General features: G+C 40.5%; 1 protein-coding gene across 1 annotated transcript in view; it reads left to right on the top strand.

Moving 5' to 3' along the window:
* Positions 1-3,981: 3,981 nt before the first annotated feature.
* Pdk3 (pyruvate dehydrogenase kinase 3) overlaps positions 3,982-24,252 on the top strand; it is a 69,298-nt gene continuing 49,027 nt past the window's right edge. The window contains exons 1-2 of the mRNA XM_057759114.1: positions 3,982-4,290; positions 24,080-24,221. Coding sequence (XP_057615097.1) covers positions 4,185-4,290; positions 24,080-24,221 — 248 coding nt within the window. The 5' untranslated portion in view covers positions 3,982-4,184. The remainder of the gene's footprint in view (positions 4,291-24,079; positions 24,222-24,252) is intronic.

Genomic DNA, 24,252 nt, shown 5'->3' with positions numbered 1-24,252 from the left:
CCGAGAATTGAACTCAGGACCTTTGGAAGAGCAGGCAATGCTCTTAACCACTGAGCCATCTCTTCAAGCCCCCACATGGTCTATTTTTTTATCCAAAGCATAAATACAGTTCATGGAGATGTGAACAAGAGTGAGAGTAGTTACCAATGAAAGAGATGATGCGTTTTATAGAGATTATTAAAATGTGTCTGCAGCTACTAACAGAGGTCAGAAGAGGGCATCTGATCTTCTAGAGCTGGAGTTACAGGTAGGCCATATGATCTCCAGGTCCAGTTTTGTGCATTTTTATTTGATTGATGTGGGATTCCCCTCTGTATGCTGTGAATACTATTGGTTAATAAAGAAACTGTCTTGGGCCTGTACAGAGCAGAATAGATGTAGGCAGAGAGAACTAACCTGAATACTGGGAGAAGAAAGGCAGAGTCAGAGAAGCCATGTAGCCCTGCTGGAGACAGACGCTGGAACTTTACCCAGTAAGCCACAACCTCATGGCAATACACAGATTAATAGAGATGGGTTAATTTAAGATATGAGTTAGCCAGAAATATGCTTAAGCCATTGGCCAAACAGCTTTGCAAATAATATGGTTTCTGTGTGATTATTTCGGGGCTGAGCAGCTGGGGACAAACAAGGGGCCTCTTACAACATTTGATGAATATTTTTGTGACTTTAAATAATGATAGGTACTTATGCAGAACACTAGTATGAAAGGGAGCATTTATAATGGTATAGCACATTGTTGGGAAGGTTAGAATGGGAAGTATTATTTATTAGGAAACCATGTAGTGTGGGGGAGGGATGGACTTCTCAGATAGGGAAGGCTTCCCTTCCTATTTAAGTGATTAACTGCAATCTGAGGCATTTGATAGGAGGGATGTAGATTTAGGGTGGAGAGGGGCTCACATATCAAAATCCTGGGGGCTTGCATATGAGTTCATTCTTTTTGCATCACAAATCGTCACCAGCTTAGCAGCTGGAAACAAGCATTTATGGCCACAAACTGGAAATTTGGGTTTTAAGTGTCCCAGGGTATCTCCCTTGGCTAAGGGTTTTAACATAGAGTCAGAGATTGTATTAGGGTATGAATCAAGGCCTCGAACCAGAGCTATGGTGTCTCCAGGTTATTCAGTGGGAGCATCTGCTTCCAAACTGTGAGGAAGAGGAGAAAGAAGGGGAGTGAGAGGAGGAAAAATTAGAGAAAGAGAAGGAGAGAAGGGAAGGGGGAGGGGAGAAAAAAAGAGGGAAAGGAAATGGATGCTAAGCATGCTGGTACGTTTATTATAACTCATGAACCAATATATATGATTATTAAAAACATTTGGTCCAGAGTCCAGGACCTTAGTTTTTAAACCTAATATTCCTCCTCCTCCTCCTCCTCCTCCTCCTCCTCCTCCTCCTCCTCCTCCTCCTCCTCCTCCTTCTACTTCTTCTTCTTTTTACCCCAGAATTCCATCCAGGAGAGTCCATTACATTTAGTTGTCATAATCTCTTTGGGTTCCTCTCTGCCATGCCACCTTCTCCAATTTTCCTTGCTTTTAATGACGTTGATAGTTTTGAGGCATGATGGTCAGGAATTTTGTGGGACCCAGTAGTTTTCTGACCTAATTGCTGAGGGCAATCTCATTATGTCTATCCGTAATCTATTTGTTAAAAGCTACTGCCAAACCTAGCCACCCACATTCGGGGTGAGGGAAGGATTAAGCTGTACCTCTTGAAGATAGGAATCTAGAAGAATTTGTGGTTAAGTCCTTGGGCCTCACCTCCCAGGTGTTCCTTTCACTGGGACTGTGATGGAGTCCAAGGATTTGCATTTCTAACAAGCTTCCAAGTGCTGCTGCTGTGAACGGGCTTGGAATTTCACAGAGAGGCCTGTATAACACCTTACAGTGCTCAACAAGCTGGGAAATCCTTGTGATGGTTGGAGCTCAAGAAATCTAATGATAATTACCTCCGGAATCAAACTGGCTTGAGTTTCTAGATGAACTGTTACCATGTACTAAAGAGGGCCAAAAGCGTCTTATAGTTGCATTAGATAAGATTTATTTTATTTAATCGTCACAAATGTAAGGGAGAGAAGTTGTCCATCTCCACTTGGCACTAAAATAACTGAGACACAGAAAGGCTAGGAGCCTAGTCTTAGGTCACACAGCATGCTAATGATGGGATCAAGTTTAGGGTTGAGTTAGTCCTGTGAGCCATGGACCAGCCCAAGTTTCCATTATCCAGGCCTCTTTCACATTTTCTCAACTTTTAGGACTGTGACACTCTTTAGAGAAGTATTAAATTAGGCACCTTGATTTTGAGTAATTAAAACATCAGAATAAATCTTTTTAAAGTAGCAGTTAGTGAGACAGAAGAGGAAATTATGAAAAAGCTGATGGGTGAGTTCAGAAAGATGTCACATAGGTGGAAAACCTCTCTCCTCACCAACACCCAGTTATGGTGATCTTCATCCATAAGTGCTACCACTAAAACTCCATCTGCAGGCAGCACCCATGAAAGTGAGTGGACAAGCACCGGCCCTGCCTTCTTTTTGTCTGCCCATGTGCTCTAACCGCAGCCAGCGCTCTGCTCTGTTGGTAAACTGCCCTTTAGGAAGGCTGGCACTAAGTCCCCTTAGGCTTTCCTTTGAATGGAGAAGACAGCGTAGTTCAGTTATTAATCATAGCTGTACTTGGGGAGACCACAGAAGGTTTTTGCATGTGCTATTTTTCTTTAAATTCAGGTAGAGTTGCAACAGCAACTTTATAAAGCAAAGAAGTGGGTACGTAAGGATCCAAATGAAGGCATAAAAGCTTTACCCTAATAATCGGGTAAAGAAGAATGGTTTTACCTTTCTTTGTAGTTGATGTTTGCACATTATCAGAAATTAAGTCAGTGTATGGCGGTATTGGCTAAAGCAAGCAGTATTTCATCAGCCACATTTGGGAATACCGATTTTATATACCGAGCCATGTATTCAAGTTCACTCTCATGCAAAGAAAATTCAGCACAGTGTAAACATAGATGGATACCTGCTCTCAAATAGTGGTGAAACTGAGTCAGGGTTCTATGGTGGTGAGGTGTTGTGAAATAATGGTCACTGGCTCGAATTTGAGCCTTTCCAATGGATGTGTATGTGAGGGCGTGAGGAGGGCAATGAAATATCTATGATGAATCCCATCCAACTGTTTTGGAAGGCGGGGATCTAGGATGCATGGCTAGCAAGTGTTAATGACCTTTATTTTTAATGGACCCCTCCAATGGTGGTAGCAGTGAGAGGTAGCAGTGATCTAAGGATCTTGGGCAGTGATTGGCTCAGGTGGTAACTGGAGGTCTAGGGCCTAGGGCCGGTGATGTAACAATCCTTTTTTTGTAACAATCGGCCCAAAGGTATTCACCAGAGTGAAGGCGGGCAGACAGGAAGCAGAGCTCCTGAGGTGAGGTTAACTGATATTACGGTGAATTCCGTCCAGTGGCTGGGGTTAGGGGGAGAGGTGGGAAAGCCAGTAGCTTTTATGGAATTCTGTGCTAAGGTACTAGTATTGTTGGAGGGGATGAAACAAACCACATAGTTAAGGGGCAAAGAATTTGTAAAAGCATAGGACTGCGAGGAACAATTTAAGGCAGAGCAGTCAGCTGATCTGAGGAGGGCCTTCCGGAAGAGGGGCCCGGGGTTGGAAAGGTTTAGGGCAGCGCTAAAGATCATGTTTCAGGACGTGGGCTCCCGGCGTCCTCCAGGTCTCCAAGCACCTTTTGGTCTTGGAAGACCTGATGTGGGGAGGGACCGGCCACAGCCAGGCTCCCGAGGATAAGGGTGAGAGCAACGAGCGAGGGCGGGAGGTTTGTGTGTGTTACCGGGACTTTAAGAAAGCTTTGGCGGCGGCGGCAGCCAATCAGCGGTGCGCGCGTGCCTCCGCGTGCCCCTCGCGCCCCTCACATCCCACGCGCATCGCGTACGTGCGGCGGCAGACCCCGCCTCTTCTGGGCGGGGTTTACGAACTCGCGGGCAGCGGGCCACGGCCTCCTTCACTGCCATCGGTGCTTGTTTAGGTGCTGCTGCAGCCTCGGCGCTGGTGGTGCCAAGGCCGAGCCCCAGGTGGAGGTAAAGCCCCGCTGGCGCCGCCTCCGCTTGCGGCTCGGCGTCGGCGGCCCCTGCGGCTGTCCGGGACGTCTCGGTGGATGTGCGCAGTGCCCGAGTGAGGATGCGGCTCTTCTACCGGCTGCTCAAGCAGCCGGTGCCCCAGCAGATCGAGCGCTACTCCCGCTTCTCTCCGTCACCGCTCTCGATCAAACAGTTCCTGGACTTCGGTGAGTGCGACGCCTTGGGGCCACCCCCCAAGGCCCCAAGGGAGTGCGGGAGCGGCCATCCCCCGCCCCGCTTGCTGCAGGGGCTCTTCAGCCTCAAGGCAAAGTCCGTGGGAACCGCCTGGGCGGGGTGATGGGGGGGATACAAGCCTGGGGCTCTCTTGGGGCTGAGGTTTCGGGTTTCAGGAGGTGGAGGGGCAGGGCCTGACACCCCCCACGCTCAGCTACATCCAGGGACCCTCATCCCAGTCGGAACTCCCAGTCCTTACTTCAGATCTACTTGACTCAGACTGCTCTGTCCTTAAAACTTGAGAAAGATCTCTTAAACGTTTTTATTTTTAGAGTTTTTAATGGTTGGGTAAGACGTGTTTAGAAACACCTTGAGGTTGAGTAAATCCTGCAGTGGCATTTTGTTCCTTTTCTACTGTTAAGGTAGCCTGTAGTGAGTGGCCTGACCTGAACGTCTTCATTATGATACCTTAAACAGTCACAATCGTGGGCTGCAGATGCCTTAGATGTTGGGCAAGAGTTGACTTGTGGGCTCCTGGCTACAGAGCAGGGCTTCTAGGATTGCTCCAGCCTGAGTGTGAGCAAGCAGCTTTCCTTGGTGTCCCTTGCACTATATTGGCAGCTGAGTTAGTACTTGATTTACATGGATTGGGGTGGGAAGGGAGAGGACCCCAATAAAGCCTGTGGCCTAATTTAGCTGGGAATAGATTCTACCATCTTCCATTAACTGATCAGTCGTGTTCCCCCAGAGGATGTCATTCCAACTCCAGCAGGCGGAATGCGGTTGTGAAACACCTGAAAACAAAACAGAAATGGAATTCAGCATTGCCGAAGGAAAATCAAGATGACATAGGCTCTCCAAGCCTAGAGCGGTTTAATTCTTTTGATTTAAAAATGTCATGTGATGGTGTCAGTTGGGTATAAAAAGTGCAAAATTGATAGAACCTGTTGTCTGTACTTGGGGGGGGGTATACAGGATGGAAAGAGGGTGTATAGGTTAAAGGTTTAAGCTGATGCCAAACTGTTTTAGAAATCAAGCTGCCAAAGACAGATGATAAAAATCTAAGACAAGTGAGCAACTGGCCTTTTCATCTTGAGTTTCATTATCAAAAGCTTTTTCAGTAGTTGGATCCTATTATCGCTCTCTCCCTCTCCCCCTCCCTCCCTCCCTCCCTCCCTCCCTCCCTCCCTCCCTCCCTCCCCCTCTCCCCCTCCCGTTCGCTCGCTCGCCACTTGTAAAATTTATTTTAAACATTTTATTTATGTATGTTTTTGTGGTTGTTTGGGCACACGTGTCATGGTGCCTGGTGCCTCTATAGAGGTCGGAGGACACCTTGTAGGAGTTCTTTCCTTCTATCATGTGGGTCCCAGAGATCAAACTCTGGTGGCCAGGCTTGGCACCAAATGCCTTTACTCACTGGGCTTTCTTGCCCCACCCTACTTGCAGAGTTTTAGAGGTTTGAGGCGGATCCTGATCGCACAGCTTATAATGAAAACCTTGCTATTGCTATAAGTAGGCATGTTTTTCTAACTTATTATGAACATAGAAAACTTTTGTTAAATAAAGTGAGACAAGTTGATTCTGAGTAAAAAGAACAAAGGGAATCTTGGTCACTCCCACATTCAAAGTTTGTGATCATTCTAGTAGTGTACTTGAAATTTTTGTTAATTTACTTCTCTGGCAGCTAGTATCTCCGGTGTTAATAGGCATCTTGGCAAGGACGTTATTTGAGTAGGAAAGTTGCAGGAGGGAATAGATAGTGTGGTGGTGGATAATTTATGGGGCAAGTATCTAGAAACAAATGATTGCTATTTTAAAAGTGTTGAGATCAGTGGTTTGGGGCAGGGCCTCATGTTCTGAATTTCTGGTGTTAGTAGTGTAGGGGTGGAATATAGGGCACTGGTATTTTTAGAAGCCCCCAGGGTCATTCTAAAGTATCATCAGGGTTAAAAACCATTAACTAGATGCACTTCTGGCTCATCTGCTGTTCCTCTTACATCTATGTGGAGTATTTGTTTAAGCTTTTAAAATAAGAATTTCTTGAATTATATCTTTACTAGATTTGGTCTGCAAGAATATCAAGTATTCTAAATGGAGTATCATTTTCAAGGGCAAGATTAAGAAAAAAATCAGTGTAATTATATGTTCTTTTTGGCTCAAAGTGACAGTTCCATGGTTCTAAATTCAAAAGATGCCAAAGAAACTGGTCAGAAAAGGTCTTTTTTCTACTTCTGTTGACTAGTCTTGCAATTTTTGCATAAGTTTCACTTATACATTTATTTGCATCTTGCTTTTTAAACTTAACACGAAAGAACTTTCTTTATATGTACCTGTAAGCTTCCTTTTCATTTCTATAACTTTTGAGAGTTCATACGGGTATAGTGTAGTTAGCCCATAATTGATGGCTTGTGGGATGTTTCTAGTCTTTGCTAAGACAAGTGCTACAGTGAATTATTGTGTACATTGTAATTTCACGCATGGCTAGGTATAGATAGAATACAAATTCCTAAAGGTGACTTTACTGCATCAGGAAGGATGCACATTTGTAGTTTTGATAATTCTGAACAAATTCCTTTCCATAGGAGTTGTCTGTTTATCCTGGAAGTTTTCAGGACAGAGTACCTGTTTTCCTGTACTTTTGATAGGTGAAAAGTCATGTTTACACAGAAATGGGTTTTCTGCAAGTAATGTTGACTTTTCATTGTGGACGATTGTAACATATGGAAGGGATAGTATACTGTGCTATCTGAATATGTCTGCATATGCAGACTGTTAGGGTTTCTTATCAAAGTTAGGTTTATTTCAGAAAGACAATTTTTACTTTTTACCCAGTACTCTAATTTTTTCTTTTGAGTTAACTTTTCTTTAAAGATTTGGTATATTCCTTTGAAACCTTCTATGGGAATCTGTGGCATTGGTCTGTATAGGTTTTCTGTGTCATGTGGAATCTCTTTGGATAGATTTTTCTAGAAAATAATTTGCATCAATATATTTTGGCCAGTTTGGATAGATGCGATGAGCACAACTCCCTTCATTCCCTTTCCATTTAAACATCCATTTTTAATTTTGTGCTTTTAAAAAATTTCAATTTGTATTTTGACAAGTTTATAAGTGTATATAATATTCTTATTACTTTCTCCCATCCCTGTCAACCCCCATCCCACAGTCCCTTTCCTAGGTTCATGACTTTTGGGTTGATTTTATGATCCATTTAATTGAACCAGAGCTGTCTGTGTGACCATTGGGTTGGAACTTGGTAGGGCTGTATTTATTTATTGAGGCAGGGTCTGACAATCCCTGTATATAGACCAGTCCTCAAATTCAGATTTGCCTACCTCTGCCTCCTGAGTGCTATGATTATAGATATGTGCCACCATGCCTAGCTATATTTATTTATTTTTGAAGCAGTCTTACTTTCTAGTCCAGGCTAATCATGAACTCAGTCCCTCTCCATGGTCTTCTGAGTGCTGGGATTACAGGTGCGCACCACTATATGCAGCTTTGATAGTAGTTTCTTAATGGTTTCCCTTTCTTTCTTGGTTTTCATCTTTATTCTCCATCCTTCCAACCTCTATTTTAGGTAGAATTTCATTTTGCTAGAACTCACCATGTAGAACAAACTGGCCTTGAACTCTTAGTGATTCCTCCGTTTCAACGTTTTGAGTGCTGGAGTTATAGGCAGGAGGCACCAGACCTGACTTCCACCCTCTTCTTGATTCAGTTAGCAGATAGTTTATTTGGTCAAGTTTATTTCTTAGTTTTATGGCTTTGATCTTTCAGTTCATGTTTGCCTTCAACTTATTAAGTCTCTCTGACATTCTTAGAACAATTTTGTTCTTTTTTTCTTTTTAAAAACAAGCAGAATACGATTTTCTTTTTTGTCATTGATCTTTTCAATTGTTTTAAGTTTTATATTAATTTTATATATATGTGTATAGGTGCTTGGCCTGCATACATGCTTGTTCACCCCTTGCTTACCTGGTGCATGTAGAGACCAGAAGAGGAAGCCAGATCACCTGGACAGACTGTTACAGACTGTTGTGAGTTGCCATGTAGGTACTAGGAATTGACCCCAGGTCCTCTGGAAGAGTCAGTGCTCTTAACTCTGAGCTATCTTTATTTCAGTTCCTAAGGCTTAAGAGTGGTTGATCAGTGCTTTAGCTGGTGATATGTGTATTTGACTCTTACCCCAGTCTTTTCTGTATCCTGGAAGCTGTTTATTCTTTTATGAGTCAAGGTTAGCTTGAAAGTGTTGAAACTTCCATTGTAGGTTTATTATATATATTATCTTCAGTTATATTGAATGATTGCAGAATGTTCTCTAGGTTCTTTGACTTATTGATGTTTGTTGTTGTATGTGTCATTTTGTGTGAGTATCCTTGAACAGCAGAAAGAAGGCTATTCTCTCTTCTCAGGTTACATAATTATATATACCATATTATTATTTAGGCTTTTTATACCTTGTTAAAAATTCACTTGATTTATTGTTGACCAAGTGAGAAAAGTTAGTCTTATTTTTTGTTTTGTTTTTGTTGTTGTTGTTTTTCGAGACAGGGTTTCTCTGTAGCTTTGAAGCCTGTCCTGGAACTAACTCTTGTAGACCAGGCTGGCCTCGAATTCACAGAGATCCGCCTGTCTCTGCCTCCCGAGTGCTGGGATTAAAGGCGTGCGCCACCACCGCCTAGTGAAAAGTTGGTCTTCTAGTTTGATTCTATTTTTCCATATATCTCTTAGTTTCTGTCATATGGTTGTTAATACGATCCTTGATGCTTGTTAACTGTCATGTCCTCATGGTGAGTTGTAGCTTTTAGCATTACTAGTTTCATGCTTTTTGGTCTGGATTCAGCCTTATTTGATGTTGAGATCTTCTTGTTGTCATTATTATTTTCAGTTTTTCTGAATTACTTTGCTTTAAATATTTTTCTAAATGTAAAGTTGGCTTTACTTTGTAACAATTTTTCTTTATATAGCAGTTTTAGCCTGAATGTATATATTGGTAGAAATCAGTGTATTGGTCATACATAATGGTCAGCATCTGCAAATTTTCCCTTTTGTTTTTAATGCCTTAATTTTTCCCTGTCACATAATTTGTTTCTTTATTTTACCTTATTTTTATTAAAATTTAAGTTTGAATTTTGATTTCATGTGTTATAATTATTTCATTTCCATAATTTTTAAAGATTATTTTATGTAAGTATTTTGCTTGCATGCACTCTGCTTGATGCCCTCAGAGGTCAGATGAGGGTGTCAGATCCTTTGAAACTGGAGTTAAGGATGGTTGTGAGTCTCTATGTGAGTGCTGGAAATAGAACTCAGGTCCTTTGCAAGAGCAACAAGTGTTCTTAACTGCTAAGTCATCCAGCCCCCACTTCATTTCTTTAGACTAAATCTCCCTTTGTTCAGTTATGATCACTGCCTCTAGCCACATGGCCTTCTTGAGCAGTTGACATGTGGCTAGAGTGGCTGAGAAACTTAATTTAGTTGAAATTTAAAACAAACTTGATTGAATTCACTTTAAAATTCCGATGTGTGTGGGTGTTCAGATGCACGTGTGTATATGGTGTGGAGGCCCAAGGACCATCTTGGCTCTCCTTCCTTGGGAATTACCTACTTTGTTTTTGAGACACGGTCTCTCACTTGCCTGCGGCTCACCAGGTTCGCCAGAGAGCCAGTGATCTTACTGTCTCTGACCCTGCAGCAAGAGAATTGTAAGTCTAAGCCACCATGCTTGACTTTGTTGTCGTTGTTTTGTTTTTCCAGACAGGGCTTCTCTGTGTAACCCTGGGTGTCCTTGAGCTTTCTCTGTAGACCAGGCTGGCCTCAAACTCACAGGGCCTGCTTCTACCTCCCAAGTGCTGGGATTAAAGGCATGCACCACCAACCGCCCAGTTGCCTGTCTTCCTGGGGACGGAACTCAGGTTCTCATATTTGTGAGGCAAGTTTTTTACTGACTGACTTATCTCTTCAGCCCTCAGTTAATTTCATGTTTAGAATAATTTGGAAAGAAAAATTTACCTTAACAAGTATAAACTCTATGGAATCTAATTATAGGACAATTCTTTGTGAAATATAGCCTCTAAATTGTGATGTACTGTACATGTATGATACATAACAGAGAGCAGGTAATTAATATAAAACCAGTAAGATATATCTTAACTTTATTGATGCGCTGAGGATTAAATCTATATTCTACATCTTCCATATTGATTATGTATTAAAATATTTTACATGTGTCAGGATAAACAAAATATTAAAAAATACAATCTATTTTATGTTAATATAGCTGCTAAGAAATTTCAAATTGTATGTGTAGCTCATATTCTGTTGGACAGTGTGTGGTTTCAAATAGTATGTTAATTTCTTAGTGGGAACACTATAATACCACATTTTATATACAAAATAAACTTCTATTCATTTTACTTTTTAATATAGATTTCTTGGGGGAGGGGGAGTCCTGAGACAGGGTTTCTCTGTGTCAGGAACTTACTTTATAGACCAGGCTGGGCTTGAATGCACAAAGATTCCTCCTGCCTCTGCCTCCCAAATGCTGGGATTAAAGGCGTGCACCACCACACCTGGCTTAATATAGCTCTTACATGTTTTGTTGTTTTTTTTTTCTTTTTGTAAAGTCTCTGTATTTTGGACTAATGTATTGTTTGAATGGCCCTTAATATTATGGTGGTTCTTATACCATTTGTACAACCCTTCATTTCTGTCCCTTAAGTATTGTTTGAGTCAATAATTCTCTTTATGATTTTGCCTTATGATTCTTGTGACTGTGGAGTGAGTCGGTAGGAAACAGTTTGCACCTTCATTGGTTTTCATCTTTAGCCTCACTGTTTCTGGTCCTTTTGTTAGCAACTTTTGTCTCCTCCCTGCACACTTCCTTCCCATTTGTTTATTTTTCAGTTACGTTTACACAGCCTCACTTGTAATGAAGATATTCCTGTTCTTTGCTCTGGATTTTGTCTTAACTCCTCCCTTTCCAGTGTGTGGATGCCTGCCCCTTTGTAGCTTCTCGGCTTCCTCAGCTCAGGTTTCTCTGCACAGCAAGCGCTGGAACTCCATAAATGACGTGGGGTCATTACATCACTTGCCTATAGCCTCTCCACATAACAATACAGCGTCTCCTAAGTTAAACCACCAGAAAGCAAACTATTGGACAAACCTCCTCTAGCTTTTCACAGACCTACATGCTTTGCTATCTACCCTAAACACCAGCTCTGTGAATCCTATAGGCTTTAGCTGCTAGAAGGCAGAGCCAGTTCCATTGTTCTTGCTAATCTTGAGGTTTAAGACCCCAGCTGCCTTTGGCTTTGCTTTTGAAAGTATTTTAAGACTCTGTTACCCACAGAGATGTTGACTTCGGTGCCAAATGCCTGCTTTCTGTAAAGTCTCATGTTTTTAAGTCATCTTGCTCTTCGAAGCTTGGTTACCAGTGCACAGAACAACAATTTCATTCCTGGAAAATTGAAAGGGTGTATTCAAAGATTGTGTTAGGAAAGGGGGAAGCCATCTCATTCTTCTTTCTGAATGTGTTTATTTTGCTTCTTTACATGTGCCCTACAGATCTTTCCTGTAAGTGTAAAAGGTTTGATGCTGTGGGGGACTGCCAAGAATTAGACCAACCTGTTTAGAGACAGAAACCAACTATTTAGAATTAAAAGGGAAGGGAGCAATTTAGAGTCTGGATGTTGTACCTTGGTCATTGTTTAAAAAACTAGCCTTAGCCAGGCAGTGGTGGTGCATGCCTTTAATCCCAGCACTCAGGAGGCAGAGGCCGGTGGATCTCCGTGAGATCGAGGCCAGCCTGGTCTATAATCGAGTTCCAGGACAGCCACCAAAGCTACACAGAAAAACCCTGTCTCCAAAACAAACAAACAAAAACAAACAAAAAATCCAACAACAACAAAAAAGTTAATCTTTAGGCCTTTATGATCTGATAGGGCTGGGTTTCCATGGAACCTCATTTATTAGACTGTGGGACGTCTTAAAGCATCTAAATTTGAAGTTCTGACTTTGTTCCTTTTCCAGCACTTGAGTATCTTTCATGTACTTGATTAGCCTTTTATTATTATCATAGAAGGTAGGAAATTTCATATGTATCCTGCCGTGTTGATCTTACTCTTCCCACTGCCCTGCTGCTGCTAGCATCTGCATACAGAGAAAACGTTACTTTTTGTTTAATATAATTTCCAGTTCTGTCCCATTTCCTACAAATATCATGATCTCATTTTTCTTTATGGCTGATTAAAATTCATTTGAGTATGTGTACATTTATCCATTCATTTATTGATAGCTGTTTTCATTCTTTTTTGCCGTTGTTAGCAATGCAGCAGTATATGTGTGTGTGCAGGGATCTCTGTGGACTAGCTAGGTTGTGTGTTTATTCACTTTTTGAGGCACGTTCGTACTGATTATCGTAGTGGTTGCTCTCCTTTGAACTCCCACTAGCAGTGAGTTAGGGTTCTTTGAAGATGACATAGCTTCACTTACTGACCTTGTTGATGTCTGGGTGATTTCCTCCTATTAAGCTTTTAGGAAATTGATCAGACTGTTGGCAAGATTTAGGAAACCTTACCTGTGTTGCTGGATGCAGGTACAAAATATAACCACTTTCCATTTTTTATATTGCATTAAATTATTTTGCTTTGGTGATAATTCTGTCTCAAGAGTTGGGTAAATCTTTTTTGGAATGTATTTGCCTAAGAATGTCTCTGATCAGAACCTGTTTTTTCTCATTGTTTTTTATTAGTAGATGTTTAAGAGTATCTTTAAATTCACAGCAAAATTCTGGAAATACAGAAAGTCAAGAGTTCTCTTGTACCTCCCAAACACACAGCCTCTGCTGCTTTCAAAATTCTGTACCAGTGTGGGACCTGAAGGAGCTGCCAATAGCCATTGTTACAACTAATAAACAATCATCATCACCAAAAGTCAGTTGTTTACACTAGAAATTGTTCTTTGTGTTTACTCTGAGTTTTGACACCTCCCGTTTTTCTAAATAAAGCTTTACTGGAGCATAGATAGTTCATTCGTTAAATTCTGTAACTTTGATTTCCTCCACAACAGCAGAGTTGAGTTGTTGCCAGAGAATGTATTATGGTTTACAAAGCTGAAAGTGCTTATTGTCTGGTCCTTTAAAACAAGTTTGACAGCCCCTGGTCTAAGGCAATTGAGTTCTTTCTTTAAAGAGTAAGCAGTGTTGCTCTTAAGCTGCATTTAAGTGATAAAGCTGTTTGTCCTGCATCCCGCTAACACTCAGCCTTCCTTATCTGGAATGTGTTTTTAGGTGGCACAGACTTTTCCAGATAATCTGGTAGTTTACTTATGGAGTGTCTTGTTTCTGAATAGGATTTCCATATGAATGGCTTTGAAAGATTTTATAGGTTTAATTTACAAAACTGTCAGTAAAATTTAAGTATACTTGTTTCTCTACAGGGTTGCCAAAATGAGTTTTTTTTTTATTTTAATTGTAATGCTTAACATAGGAACTACAAGTTTTTTTTTTTTTGTTGTTGTTGTTTTTTTTTTTTTTTTTTTTTTGCCTGATTGCTGTATTACCTGCATTTTTGTTCTGCCTAAAGTATGTGGTAACTGGAATCTGGGTTTTCAATCATTTGCATGAATTCCTTGTTTTTGTGTTGGTAGTCAGTGAAGAACGTGTTGACTAGCACAGCAGCAAAATATGCAATGAGACTATGGGTGGCTCACATGGTATTCACAAGTTTTCCATCTTTGACATGTAAATTGGCATTGAAACTAGCATTGAAATATCCTTTTTATATTATATGCTTTTAGGGCTAATTTCCCTTGGTATTTCTTTTCCTGGCAGAACTGAGTTTGGTCATGGCCTATTTTAGGTTAGGTATCCTTCGTATCTCTTGTTTTTCCAAGACAGGTTTTCTCCGTGTAACAGCCCTGGCTGTCCTGGAACTCACACTATAGACCAGGCTGGCTTCAAACTCATAGAAATTTTTCTGCCCCTGCCTTCTGAGTGCTGGGATTAAAAGTGGGTGTGCCACCACGCCAGGCTTTAATATGTCTTTTTTTTTTTTTGATACAGAATGGGAACTGCTCCCTTTATTGGCCCACTTATATGAACACTTTGTGCAAAGTTGATGACATTGTTTGGGGATATTATGGGGTTTAATATGTCTTATTGAAAACCCTGGTCCTGATCATTGGTTCATCTTCTAAGGTTGTACCTTGTGTCATAATGAATGACATAAAATTATATTAGACATAAAATTATGTTATGTAGGTGGATATTGATATATGCTCTCTCTAATTGAACACTTTGGATTCTAATCCAGTGGTTCTCTATTTCTGGCAGCAGTGATTTTATTTTCATTCTTAGGCTTGATCTGGGATTCTGTCTTAACATTTGCTTTATACCAGTAATGTCTTGTTTGTTACTCCTGCTCAGAGCTCAGTATACAATAGTCTCACTGTTGGGAATAAATGACCCACACCATGAAGTTTGATACTGTCTCATGTGGTGCTAGTCAGAAAACAGTAAGGCCCTTTGAAATTTGTGGCATACTCCAATGTTATATTTTGGTAGATCTGAGCATGTGCGAGCTTCTGTGTGAGTGTAGGAATTACAGGGGTGTGCCACCATACCCCCAGGCTTCTATCTAGTAACAGAGAATGTTTCCTTAAGTTTGGTAGCAGTTATTTCTTGATAACCTGACTGATTTTATACTGACTGAGTTACTTTTTTCCTGATTCTGCCACTTGAATAGAAAGTGAAGTGGTCATTGTTGTGCTACTGTCCCTGTACTTGTCACACAATGTTCTGAAGGAGATACCCTTCCGGAGAATGCTGCTTGCCGCACGCTGAATCTCTTCTCTAGAAATTGTGCTTCACCGACGCTACCCATCTTTGGCTAGTGCTGTTTACACATTGTAGCTAGCTGTCTCTGGCTGATGTACTCAATTGTCTTTCTGTTTTAAGTCTGAGCTTGGCTTCACTGGAACTATTCCAGGAGGAAATTAGACTTTATATGGCCGCTGGAAAAGATTGACTAGATGCCACTGCCACTAGCATTTATAGAGAATGTGTACCCAAACTTGGTGTAAAATGTGGTACCATTTGATTTTTAGCACAGCTGTACCCACTTTACGAATCAGGAAACTGCAGTTCTGAGCAGGCGAGACTATCATGTGCAGTGGGGCAGAGCTGGCTTCTGTTCCTAGTCCTCCTCCCATTTCTTTCTAGCTTAGAATGGTGCTGCTGGACTGGGCATGCATGAAAGTGGAGGCAAACCTCAACAAATGCATCGTCATCACTTGTCACACATTAAGAACATCAGCCGGACTCATTGTAAAGTATGGCTAATTTTCTTAATGGATTTGTTGAGCTTTGTATCCTCTATATTTGGGATCATCTGAAAGAGAAGGAGAAAAGAGAGGCATGCAGACTGAAGGTTTCTGTGATTCGTTTTCTACGAGGCTGGACAAAAAGCTCAAACATGAATATAAAGACTAAAATGTATAGGTAGTTAGGATAAATTTTAATGCTTAATGGCCACCATTTGATCCTGAGGAATTCTTTGATTTGCTTTTCCTCGTTTAGTTGTATGTGATTAGATGCTACTCTGTGGTTCATGGTTATCAGTCACAGCTGCTCAGAAGAATCAACTTGGAGTGCCTATAAACTAGAAGCCTAAGCCACCTAACGCAGTCTCTGAGAATAGTGTCTAGGTGCTCATACATGGGTGATTACATTGTGCTTCAGGAGGTAAAAAAACCACAGTGTCACATCCAGTAAGGTTTTGCTCAAGCCCAGAATTTTAAAAATTAACTATAGGAACAGAGCCCATGGAATGCTGAAGGTTACCACTTAAGTCACTGTGGAGTCTTGTCAACATAGTTGATTATTCGGGGGTTGGAATAAAACAGGAATTGGAAAGCATTAGAAAATTGCTAAGGATAGTCACGTCCTTTGAGATGTTCATATATAAATGAGAAGTTATCTAGGAATGTGTGAGGTATTCATCCAATTGCCTTTTATTTAAAGTCATCAGGAATGTTCTGGATGGAGAGACACAGAAGAGCACATACGGAAGCGAGTGCTTTCAGCACTCACACCTTCTTTCTTTGACTGTTTACTTTCTTTCCGGGTTTGTCTCAGAAATTCCATTACTAGGCAAGCTGAGCGTGTGCTATAATTGGAAACTGTAAGGAAACAAAGTTAAATCTTCCCCTTTTAGAGTCAGTGGAAACTTGAGCTGAACTACCATTTATAGCAGTGCTTCTCAACCTTCCGACGGCTGTAACCCTCCAATACAGCTCCTCATGCTCTGGTGACCCCAACCATACAATTATTTTCAGTGCTACTTCATAACTGTAATTTTACTACTGTTAATGAATCGTAATGTAAATATCTGTGTTTTCTGATGGTCTTAGGTGACCCCAGTGAAAAGGCTGAGTGACTCCAAAGGATTGTGACCCACAGGTTGAGAACCACTGACCTATAGCCTCTCCTGTGTTATACATGAGACAGAGGAAGCCCTGGGTAATGAATGGATTGTCCCCATCTTCAACCAGTGATTGACATAGCATCTTGGCCACCTCTTTCAAAGGAAACCAGAAATGTTTTTTTTTTTTTCTGGGAGGCTAAGTGAACTTATATTTCTGTACATGTCAGATACCATAATGGATAGGTTTAGCTGTGATTTTCACCATCATATGAAGTAGATACTCTCATTCCTGTATGAAGCCTAGATGGTTTATATCTCTTACCTAGGCAAACTTAGGGGCAAATCCATGGATAAAATGGCGCTAGATTGAACTTTTTTATGCTGGGCAGTAGTGGTGCACACCCAGAGGCAGGCGAATCTACAGAGTGAGTTCCAGGACAACCGAGGCTACAGAGAAACCTTGACTTGAAAAAAACCCGACAAAACAACAAGAACAACAAACCTGGTTCTTTCTTCAGTTGAACATAATGTGCCATTTCTCCCAGGGTAATTATAGCAAACATTGTCTCTATAGATATTTGGTTTTCTCTAAATTTATTCTCATAAATAATCATAAAATGGAATAATTTTAAAAGTTTTTTGTTTTATCATTTCAGGACTGTCAGTTTAGTACCTACTCCATTTTCTTATATTGAAATAGTTATTCTGATCCCAAAGACTATTGCTTGTTAATTTGTTGGGTTGTCTGTGGAAATACGAACAGTATGTAGATTTACACCCAGGCCTTAATTTTTGGTATCTGTCAGCAATGTAGACTTGGGAGAACTGCTTAATCCGATCACATTTAATGCCCTTTTCTACAAAATAGAAATGATAGCGTATAATCATTAGATTGCTTTATTGATGATCTCGAGTGTGCCACACTAGGCATGACATATGGTAGGTACTCAGCAGGCATTGCTTATGGCTCTATCATAAATTAGCGGCACAACATTGTCTACATGAAGCTAGTTTCTAGCTAAGAATAAGAGGTACATAGGAAGCTCTTAACCTTGAATGTTATTTTGTTTCAAGTTTGTGAACTGACAGTCTCTGCTGTACCAACTGATCATTTCCCAAGGAATAGGTAGCATGTTCACGTTATTTGTGCTATCGATTATGGCTTTGAACTCCCTTTATTCACTATGGTCATTCACTAAACATTTTTCCTCAGTGTAATTCAGAAACGGGTATCATATAGCTTTTACCTAACTTTTCCTGCTTCCGTGACAATAATACTCACCAATTTGCTGTTAGGACTATAGATCTATAATCTTCCAGAATTAGATTTATGTGTGTATGTAGTGACATTGGCTACCTAATGACTGTTACATGACTCTAGCACAATGGTTCTCAACCTGTGGATCACTACACCTTGTGGAGGGGTTTGAATGACCTAAGACCATCAAAAAGCAGATATTTACATGATGATTTATAACAGTTAACAAAATTACAGGTATGAGGTAGCAACAAAAATAATTTTATGGTTGGGGTTATCACAACATGAGGAACTGTATTAAAGGTCACAGTGTTAGGAAAGTTGAGAACCACTGGAGTCTAGGTGATCACAGCTCTGTTAAGTTCTGTATACATCTGTATTTCTTCCTACTCTTTGATCTGATGCACCATCTTGCCTTATTTCTACCGTGTTATTCGGAAGTGGGGTTACTAGGTCATGTGATAGTTCTGTGTTTGTGCATGTGTGTCCATGGATGTGGAGGCCAGAAAGCCAGAAGACACCTTTTGATGCCCCTGCCTTCCTATTGCTTAGATTGAAAGTATGTGTTACTATGTTTGATTTACAGTCTTATAAATACAGCTAGAGAAAAGTCAAAGAGCTACTCTAAATTATGTTCTGTTAAAATTTATTCAATTTAACATGATTAATGGAAAATATACATCCCAAACGCCAACATTACTTGCCAGTGTTATTAAAAAGCAACATCTACATGAGCAGGACCATTTTGTTGGATTCATTCCTCGCTAGTGCTTTTTCCTTTCATTGTTCTCCTTTTCCACCTACTCCCTCCTACTGCTAGTTTCTAAAAGATAACCATCAAGTAATCCACACAGGAAACTATTTTAGAGGGTTGTATTCACAACGAGACAGATCATGGAAGATGTCCTCAACTGTCTTTTATTATAAAACATTACTAGGCCACTTCATTAACAGACACAATAATTATTTTTCTTTTCCTTCCTTCCTTCCTTCCTTCCTTCCTTCCTTCCTTCCTTCCTTCCTTCCTTCCTTCCTTCCTTCCTTCCTTCCTTTCTTTTTTCTTTTTTTTCCAAGACAGGGTTTCTCTGTAGCTTTGGAGCCTGTCCTGGAACTAGCTCTTGTAGACCAGGCTGGTCTCGAACTCACAGAGATCCGCCTAGCTAGTGACTCACTTGTATTTGCAGAGTCAGAATTTTCCAAGCTTCCTCACTGTTTCCTCTTTGTTGTCTTCTAAATAGATGTTAGGAAAATTTTTATCTGGTAATATCAAACAAGAGGAAACATAGATAAAAGTAGAATAAAATAGAAAATAAGAATTAAGGAATGTAGAGAAGTCAAGTAAGTGGGAGAGGGAGGGATGGAGTCAAATAATTGGAAAGAATAGCTGGAAAAGATATGTAAAAACAACACTTTTGAGAAGACTTATTAAAAACTAAGGGTTTTGATACATTCATTATAAAAATGGTTGCTAGAACCCTTGATTTAAGCTAAGTATTCAACATCTAGGATAAGATACCTTTAATATATATGAGGAAAGCCACAGAAAAGTTGTAAAAATCAGACATTTATTTTTAGGTTCACTAATTAGTGTACTAACGAAAAAGACTTATGCTCCTATTTAAGCTGATGTATAATTAAGGTAGCTAAGTACAAAGAATTTGTTCTTGAAGCTAAATTAGAATGTAGGAGGGAAAACTTGGAATTTTTAAGCTATTCTGCATTAAAAATATAAACCTCTCAAAGCATGATTACGTCTTCCAAAGCGTCATTGAGAAGCTATAATGGGCAAGGTGCTGTGCTAGGTGCTATGGGGGATGTCAAGACAAGTCTCTCTACGGGTTTGTAACAGTCTGATAGCCCAGTTCCAGCAGAGTCAAACACTTGCTGAAACTGATTCTCTTAGATTGGGCCTAAAGGTTAAGTCTTCTAGATAGTACAGATTTGACTGGTAAACCATTTAGGACTTTGAATCTAAACTCGTAAATGGTAGGAATACTGAGCACATCCTTATGATTTTGAAAGTGATGTGGAGTTGTCCGATGGCCTGAGGCTCACAGCAGCCTAGAATACAGTCATGCTCTGAGAACTGATGGTACAAATAACAGACAATTTAACCTTGCTGGCCATGGCTTTAAAATGTTCTGCTTGATTATCACCAGGCATTCCTGATTGCTATTTAACGAAGCCTACTTCTAAGATTAAGAGTATATGTATGCTCAGTGTTGAACACTAGTCTCCACTAAACCTCTGCGAAGGAGGTGCCATGATTTTATGGATGGTTAAAATGAGCTATAGAAGGGTGAAAAAGTCTGTGAGTGCTTAAAGATTCAGACCCAAATCTGGCTGCAACACCAGATCTCACTGCTGTCCCGTCGAGTCATATAGTTTTATCTGAATCATGAGGTTCAAAACTTCTGAAAGTAGATTTAAGTTTTGGCACCCAGCTTATTTGACAGAATGTGGTTTGAGCTGACTTGAAACAATAGACTTTATTCTACTTAATGTAAATGTCCATATATTTCACTGTAGCTGTATTGTATCTGTATAGTATTTGATGTCTATTGCGTAAGTATAGCATGTGCTCTTTTGAAAAATGGGGAGAACTTTTGATTCTGGAACCATCTAGTCCCATGGGTTTCAGAGGAGAGACATGGACCTACTGGTTAGCTCTTGATTATTATAGCCGTTTCTTCATCCTGATCCCGATCTTCTGATCTCTTGTTTCTAACCAGATATAGACTGGGAAGTTCATGCTTGTAAACCTTTATTAGCTACCCCTGCCAAAACCCTTAGGTTTTTGAAGTTTTTAGTTCATATTGATACTCCCAGTTCCAGCTTATGGGGGTCTTTTGCTTCTTCTCCATTCCCCATTAAGAAATTCTTAGTAATCTTCGTTAAAGATGGTGTGGTTGTTTGAATAAGAATGGCTCTTGTTGGAGGTGGTGTGTCACTGCGGGCAGGCTTTGAAGTTGTAAAAGCCCATGCTATTCCCATGCTATTCCCAGTGGCTCTCTCATTCTGCTGTGGGTTTATGCATCAAGATGTGAGCTCTCAGCTATTGCCCCAGAGCACATCTGCCTGCCCGCCTGCTGCCATACTCACTGCCCTGATGTTATTCAAGTGTCTTCATTGTAGTGGTTTTATAGTAGAGGGGGAAGATTGGGCTCAGCTCTCGGCACCATGGACAAGTGGAGAGTTCTAGCTCAGGAACAATGTATGGAAGTATGTCTGGGCAAAGGGTCAGTGGGCAGAAAATCACTAAGAGTGATCTGTAGCACAATTAATAAAAACCCAGAGACAGAAATTGGGGTTCAGCCTGAAAGTGAGAAAAGCAAAACAGCCAGCCAACACTCTACCTCACTCCGAAATGGCGATCCTGCCCCCAGGAATCTCAGAATGAGACTTTGTGTGAGACCTGCCTCCTCCTGTTTTATATTCTCTAGTGCTGGGATTAAAGGCGTGCACCACTACCGTCCAGTTTCTGTGGCAAACTAGCATGGCTACTGGGATTAAAGGTGTGTGTCCTTACTGACTGCCTGGTCACGCAAGCTTTATTTATTAAAATCCAAATGAAATATCACTACAGGGATCAGTGTTTGGGGAGATTCTTACTAGGTCAACTAGACTCATGTTCAGAACTGTCTGGAATATTTAGATACCTAAAATGGAGGTGAGGAATCTGGTCATTACCAAGGAAGGCCAGATATCAAGGTCAGAGGACTTTTGCTAAAATGGAATAGCAAGGTTCTTATTTCAACTGTTCTAAGCAGGTCAGCATAAAGTGTAGAGTCTGGGCTGTTGAGAGATAGGTTTCAGAAGAAGCTCGATTGAAAGCTGGTCTTTGTCAGCCCACAGTGACATTTTCTGTGTACTTTAACAAGTGCTTTTCTCAATGTATTTTTCACCAGAATCTAGAGTTAATTTCTTTTGGGCTGTAAAGATCCAGATTTATATTTTAACTTAGATAATAGCTCCAATGAGATTAACTATGGCAATATCAGCATTTAAAATTATATGGATCAATAGGAATAATATATATTTGAAGCAAAACTACCAGATTCACCTCTAGAAAATAGTTGTTTGGATGCTCATTTCTGGAGTATTATACTCCTTCCCCTCTTATTTGGGGGTGGTATTTAGAACTAACATATGCATCAGAACACTAAGGGGAAAGTGAAAGAATTGCCCATTAAAGATTTACCTACCAAGGACCTTCAATATTGGCACTTTAGAAGGAAAGAAATATGATTTAAGACCAATCTTCATTCTAACCTGTTTAAATATGGAAATGGGATTCAGATTGGTGAGGAAGAAAAGATCCACAGATGACTCTCAAGAGTTGGGTACGTTTGTTTCCAGCTTTATTTTGTAGAAAAGAAAGGGAGAAACTAGAAAGTGAGGGAAAGGATTAGAAAATACTGTGTGGCCGGGCAGTGGTGATTCATACCTTTAATTTCAGCACTTGGGAGGCAGAGGCAGATGGGCCTCTTAGTTCGAGGCCAGTCTGGTCTACAGAGCATATTCCAGGACAGCCAGGACTGTTACACAGAGAAGCCCTGTTTCAAAAAACCACAAAAAAAGAAAAGAAAATATTGTGTGTGGAGCCCCTTGGGTGCTGCCTTTTTATATAGGGGATTAGCCTGGTTCATTCCAAAACAGCTTCCACAGAGTGCGGAGCATCGAGGAGGCCCAGCAGTGCCAGGGAGATGGGATAGACTCGTAGTATACAGAGTGGAGGACCAGGGTTATGTGTTATTATATGTTGCCTTTACAAAGTCTGAGCCCTGATTTACAGATTAGGACAGCTGAAGTTCAGCCGCATGGTAAAGCTTAGCAAATGTTTCACAACCACAAGATGGCTGACTTGGGGCCAGAGGGTATTTGTGTCCCCCAAACTTATATCCTTTATTTCACACCTATCCCCAAGCCATAAGTTTGTAACAGTTTTAGGGGACTGGTCTGGCCACAAGACAGTAGGGAAAAGACAGGTTTCCTCTTTTAGGTGGCCAGACGCCTTTTCTTTCACCCTACCCTGTTTATGTGAATGCACAACCAGCTCCTGAAGATTCCCTGACCATGTCTTTCCTGTTACTTTTTTATTTTTATCTGATATATAATAATCTGTGTATATTGATCATATTAATGGAGTAGCATATAATGTTCAGTGTGAATATTGTTAACATCAGCTGAAACGTATTTGTCTCCTTAAGCATCTGGTCTTTTCTCCTGACCAACTTTCAAAGTCCTTCTAGTTTTTTTTAAATGTGTGGTGCATAATTGTTAGCCATATTGTGCGGCAATACACCAGAACTTATTTCTTCTAATTTGAGCTTAGTAGCTGTTGATGGAATCCCACTCCATCCCTACTATCCCCAACCTCTAGGAGCCCTCGTTCTAGTCTCAGTTTCTATTTCTGCTATTCTACATGGGAGGAGTCACATGGTACTCAACTGCCATGCCTGCTTTGCCTCACTGACCTTCCGTATGATGTGTTTTGCCTTCTTGAACTTGTCATAGTGGATCATTGCCCTGGGAGTACATTGTAAACTATTTCTTTGGGACATAATAGTCCTGTGGCTTAGAGCCCTTTACTTGGAATCACAGAGTGTTTGCTTCCAGGGCGGCAGAGGAGTGTTTCCTAAAGAAACATTGGAAGAAAAATCTTACTGAACAGTTGGCACACATTAGGAACCTTAACAGAATGAATGGATCATGTTGCCGCCCAGCAAACCAATATGAGCAGGAGTGGATTTACATGTTGTACTGTTTCCGTACTTGGCAATTTCCCCACAGTGTTTATTTGAAAACAAACTCAAATTATATCCCAGGTCACTTTTATATTATGACTGGTAACACTAGGTACATATTTGTGTTAAGAAAAAAAATCGCTTTCCAAGTTGCCTCTTGGAATAAACGTTCTTTTTCTCTTCTAATTAAGTGGTTTCCTTAAACTTGCTATTTCAGAGAAGAAAATTTTAGCTAGACATTGTTATATTACTTAATTTTCTTTTCCTGACCGGTAATAATTCTGCTAACATGAGAACATTTTATGTCTCTGGATGTTAATTTTATGGAATTGTTTTCCTCTCCTAATAGGTAGAGATAATGCATGTGAAAAAACTTCATATATGTTTCTGCGTAAGGAGCTTCCTGTCCGACTGGCTAACACAATGAGAGAGGTTAACCTTTTGCCGGATAACTTGTTGAACCGCCCTTCAGTGGGATTAGTTCAGAGTTGGTAAGTAAATGTTCTGATCACCCTACAATGC

This window comes from Chionomys nivalis, chromosome X, assembly GCF_950005125.1.
Source record: "Chionomys nivalis chromosome X, mChiNiv1.1, whole genome shotgun sequence".
Taxonomy (NCBI): domain Eukaryota; kingdom Metazoa; phylum Chordata; class Mammalia; order Rodentia; family Cricetidae; genus Chionomys; species Chionomys nivalis.
Note: the sequence above shows the minus strand (reverse complement) of the source record. Positions and strands in the feature narration are given on the sequence as shown.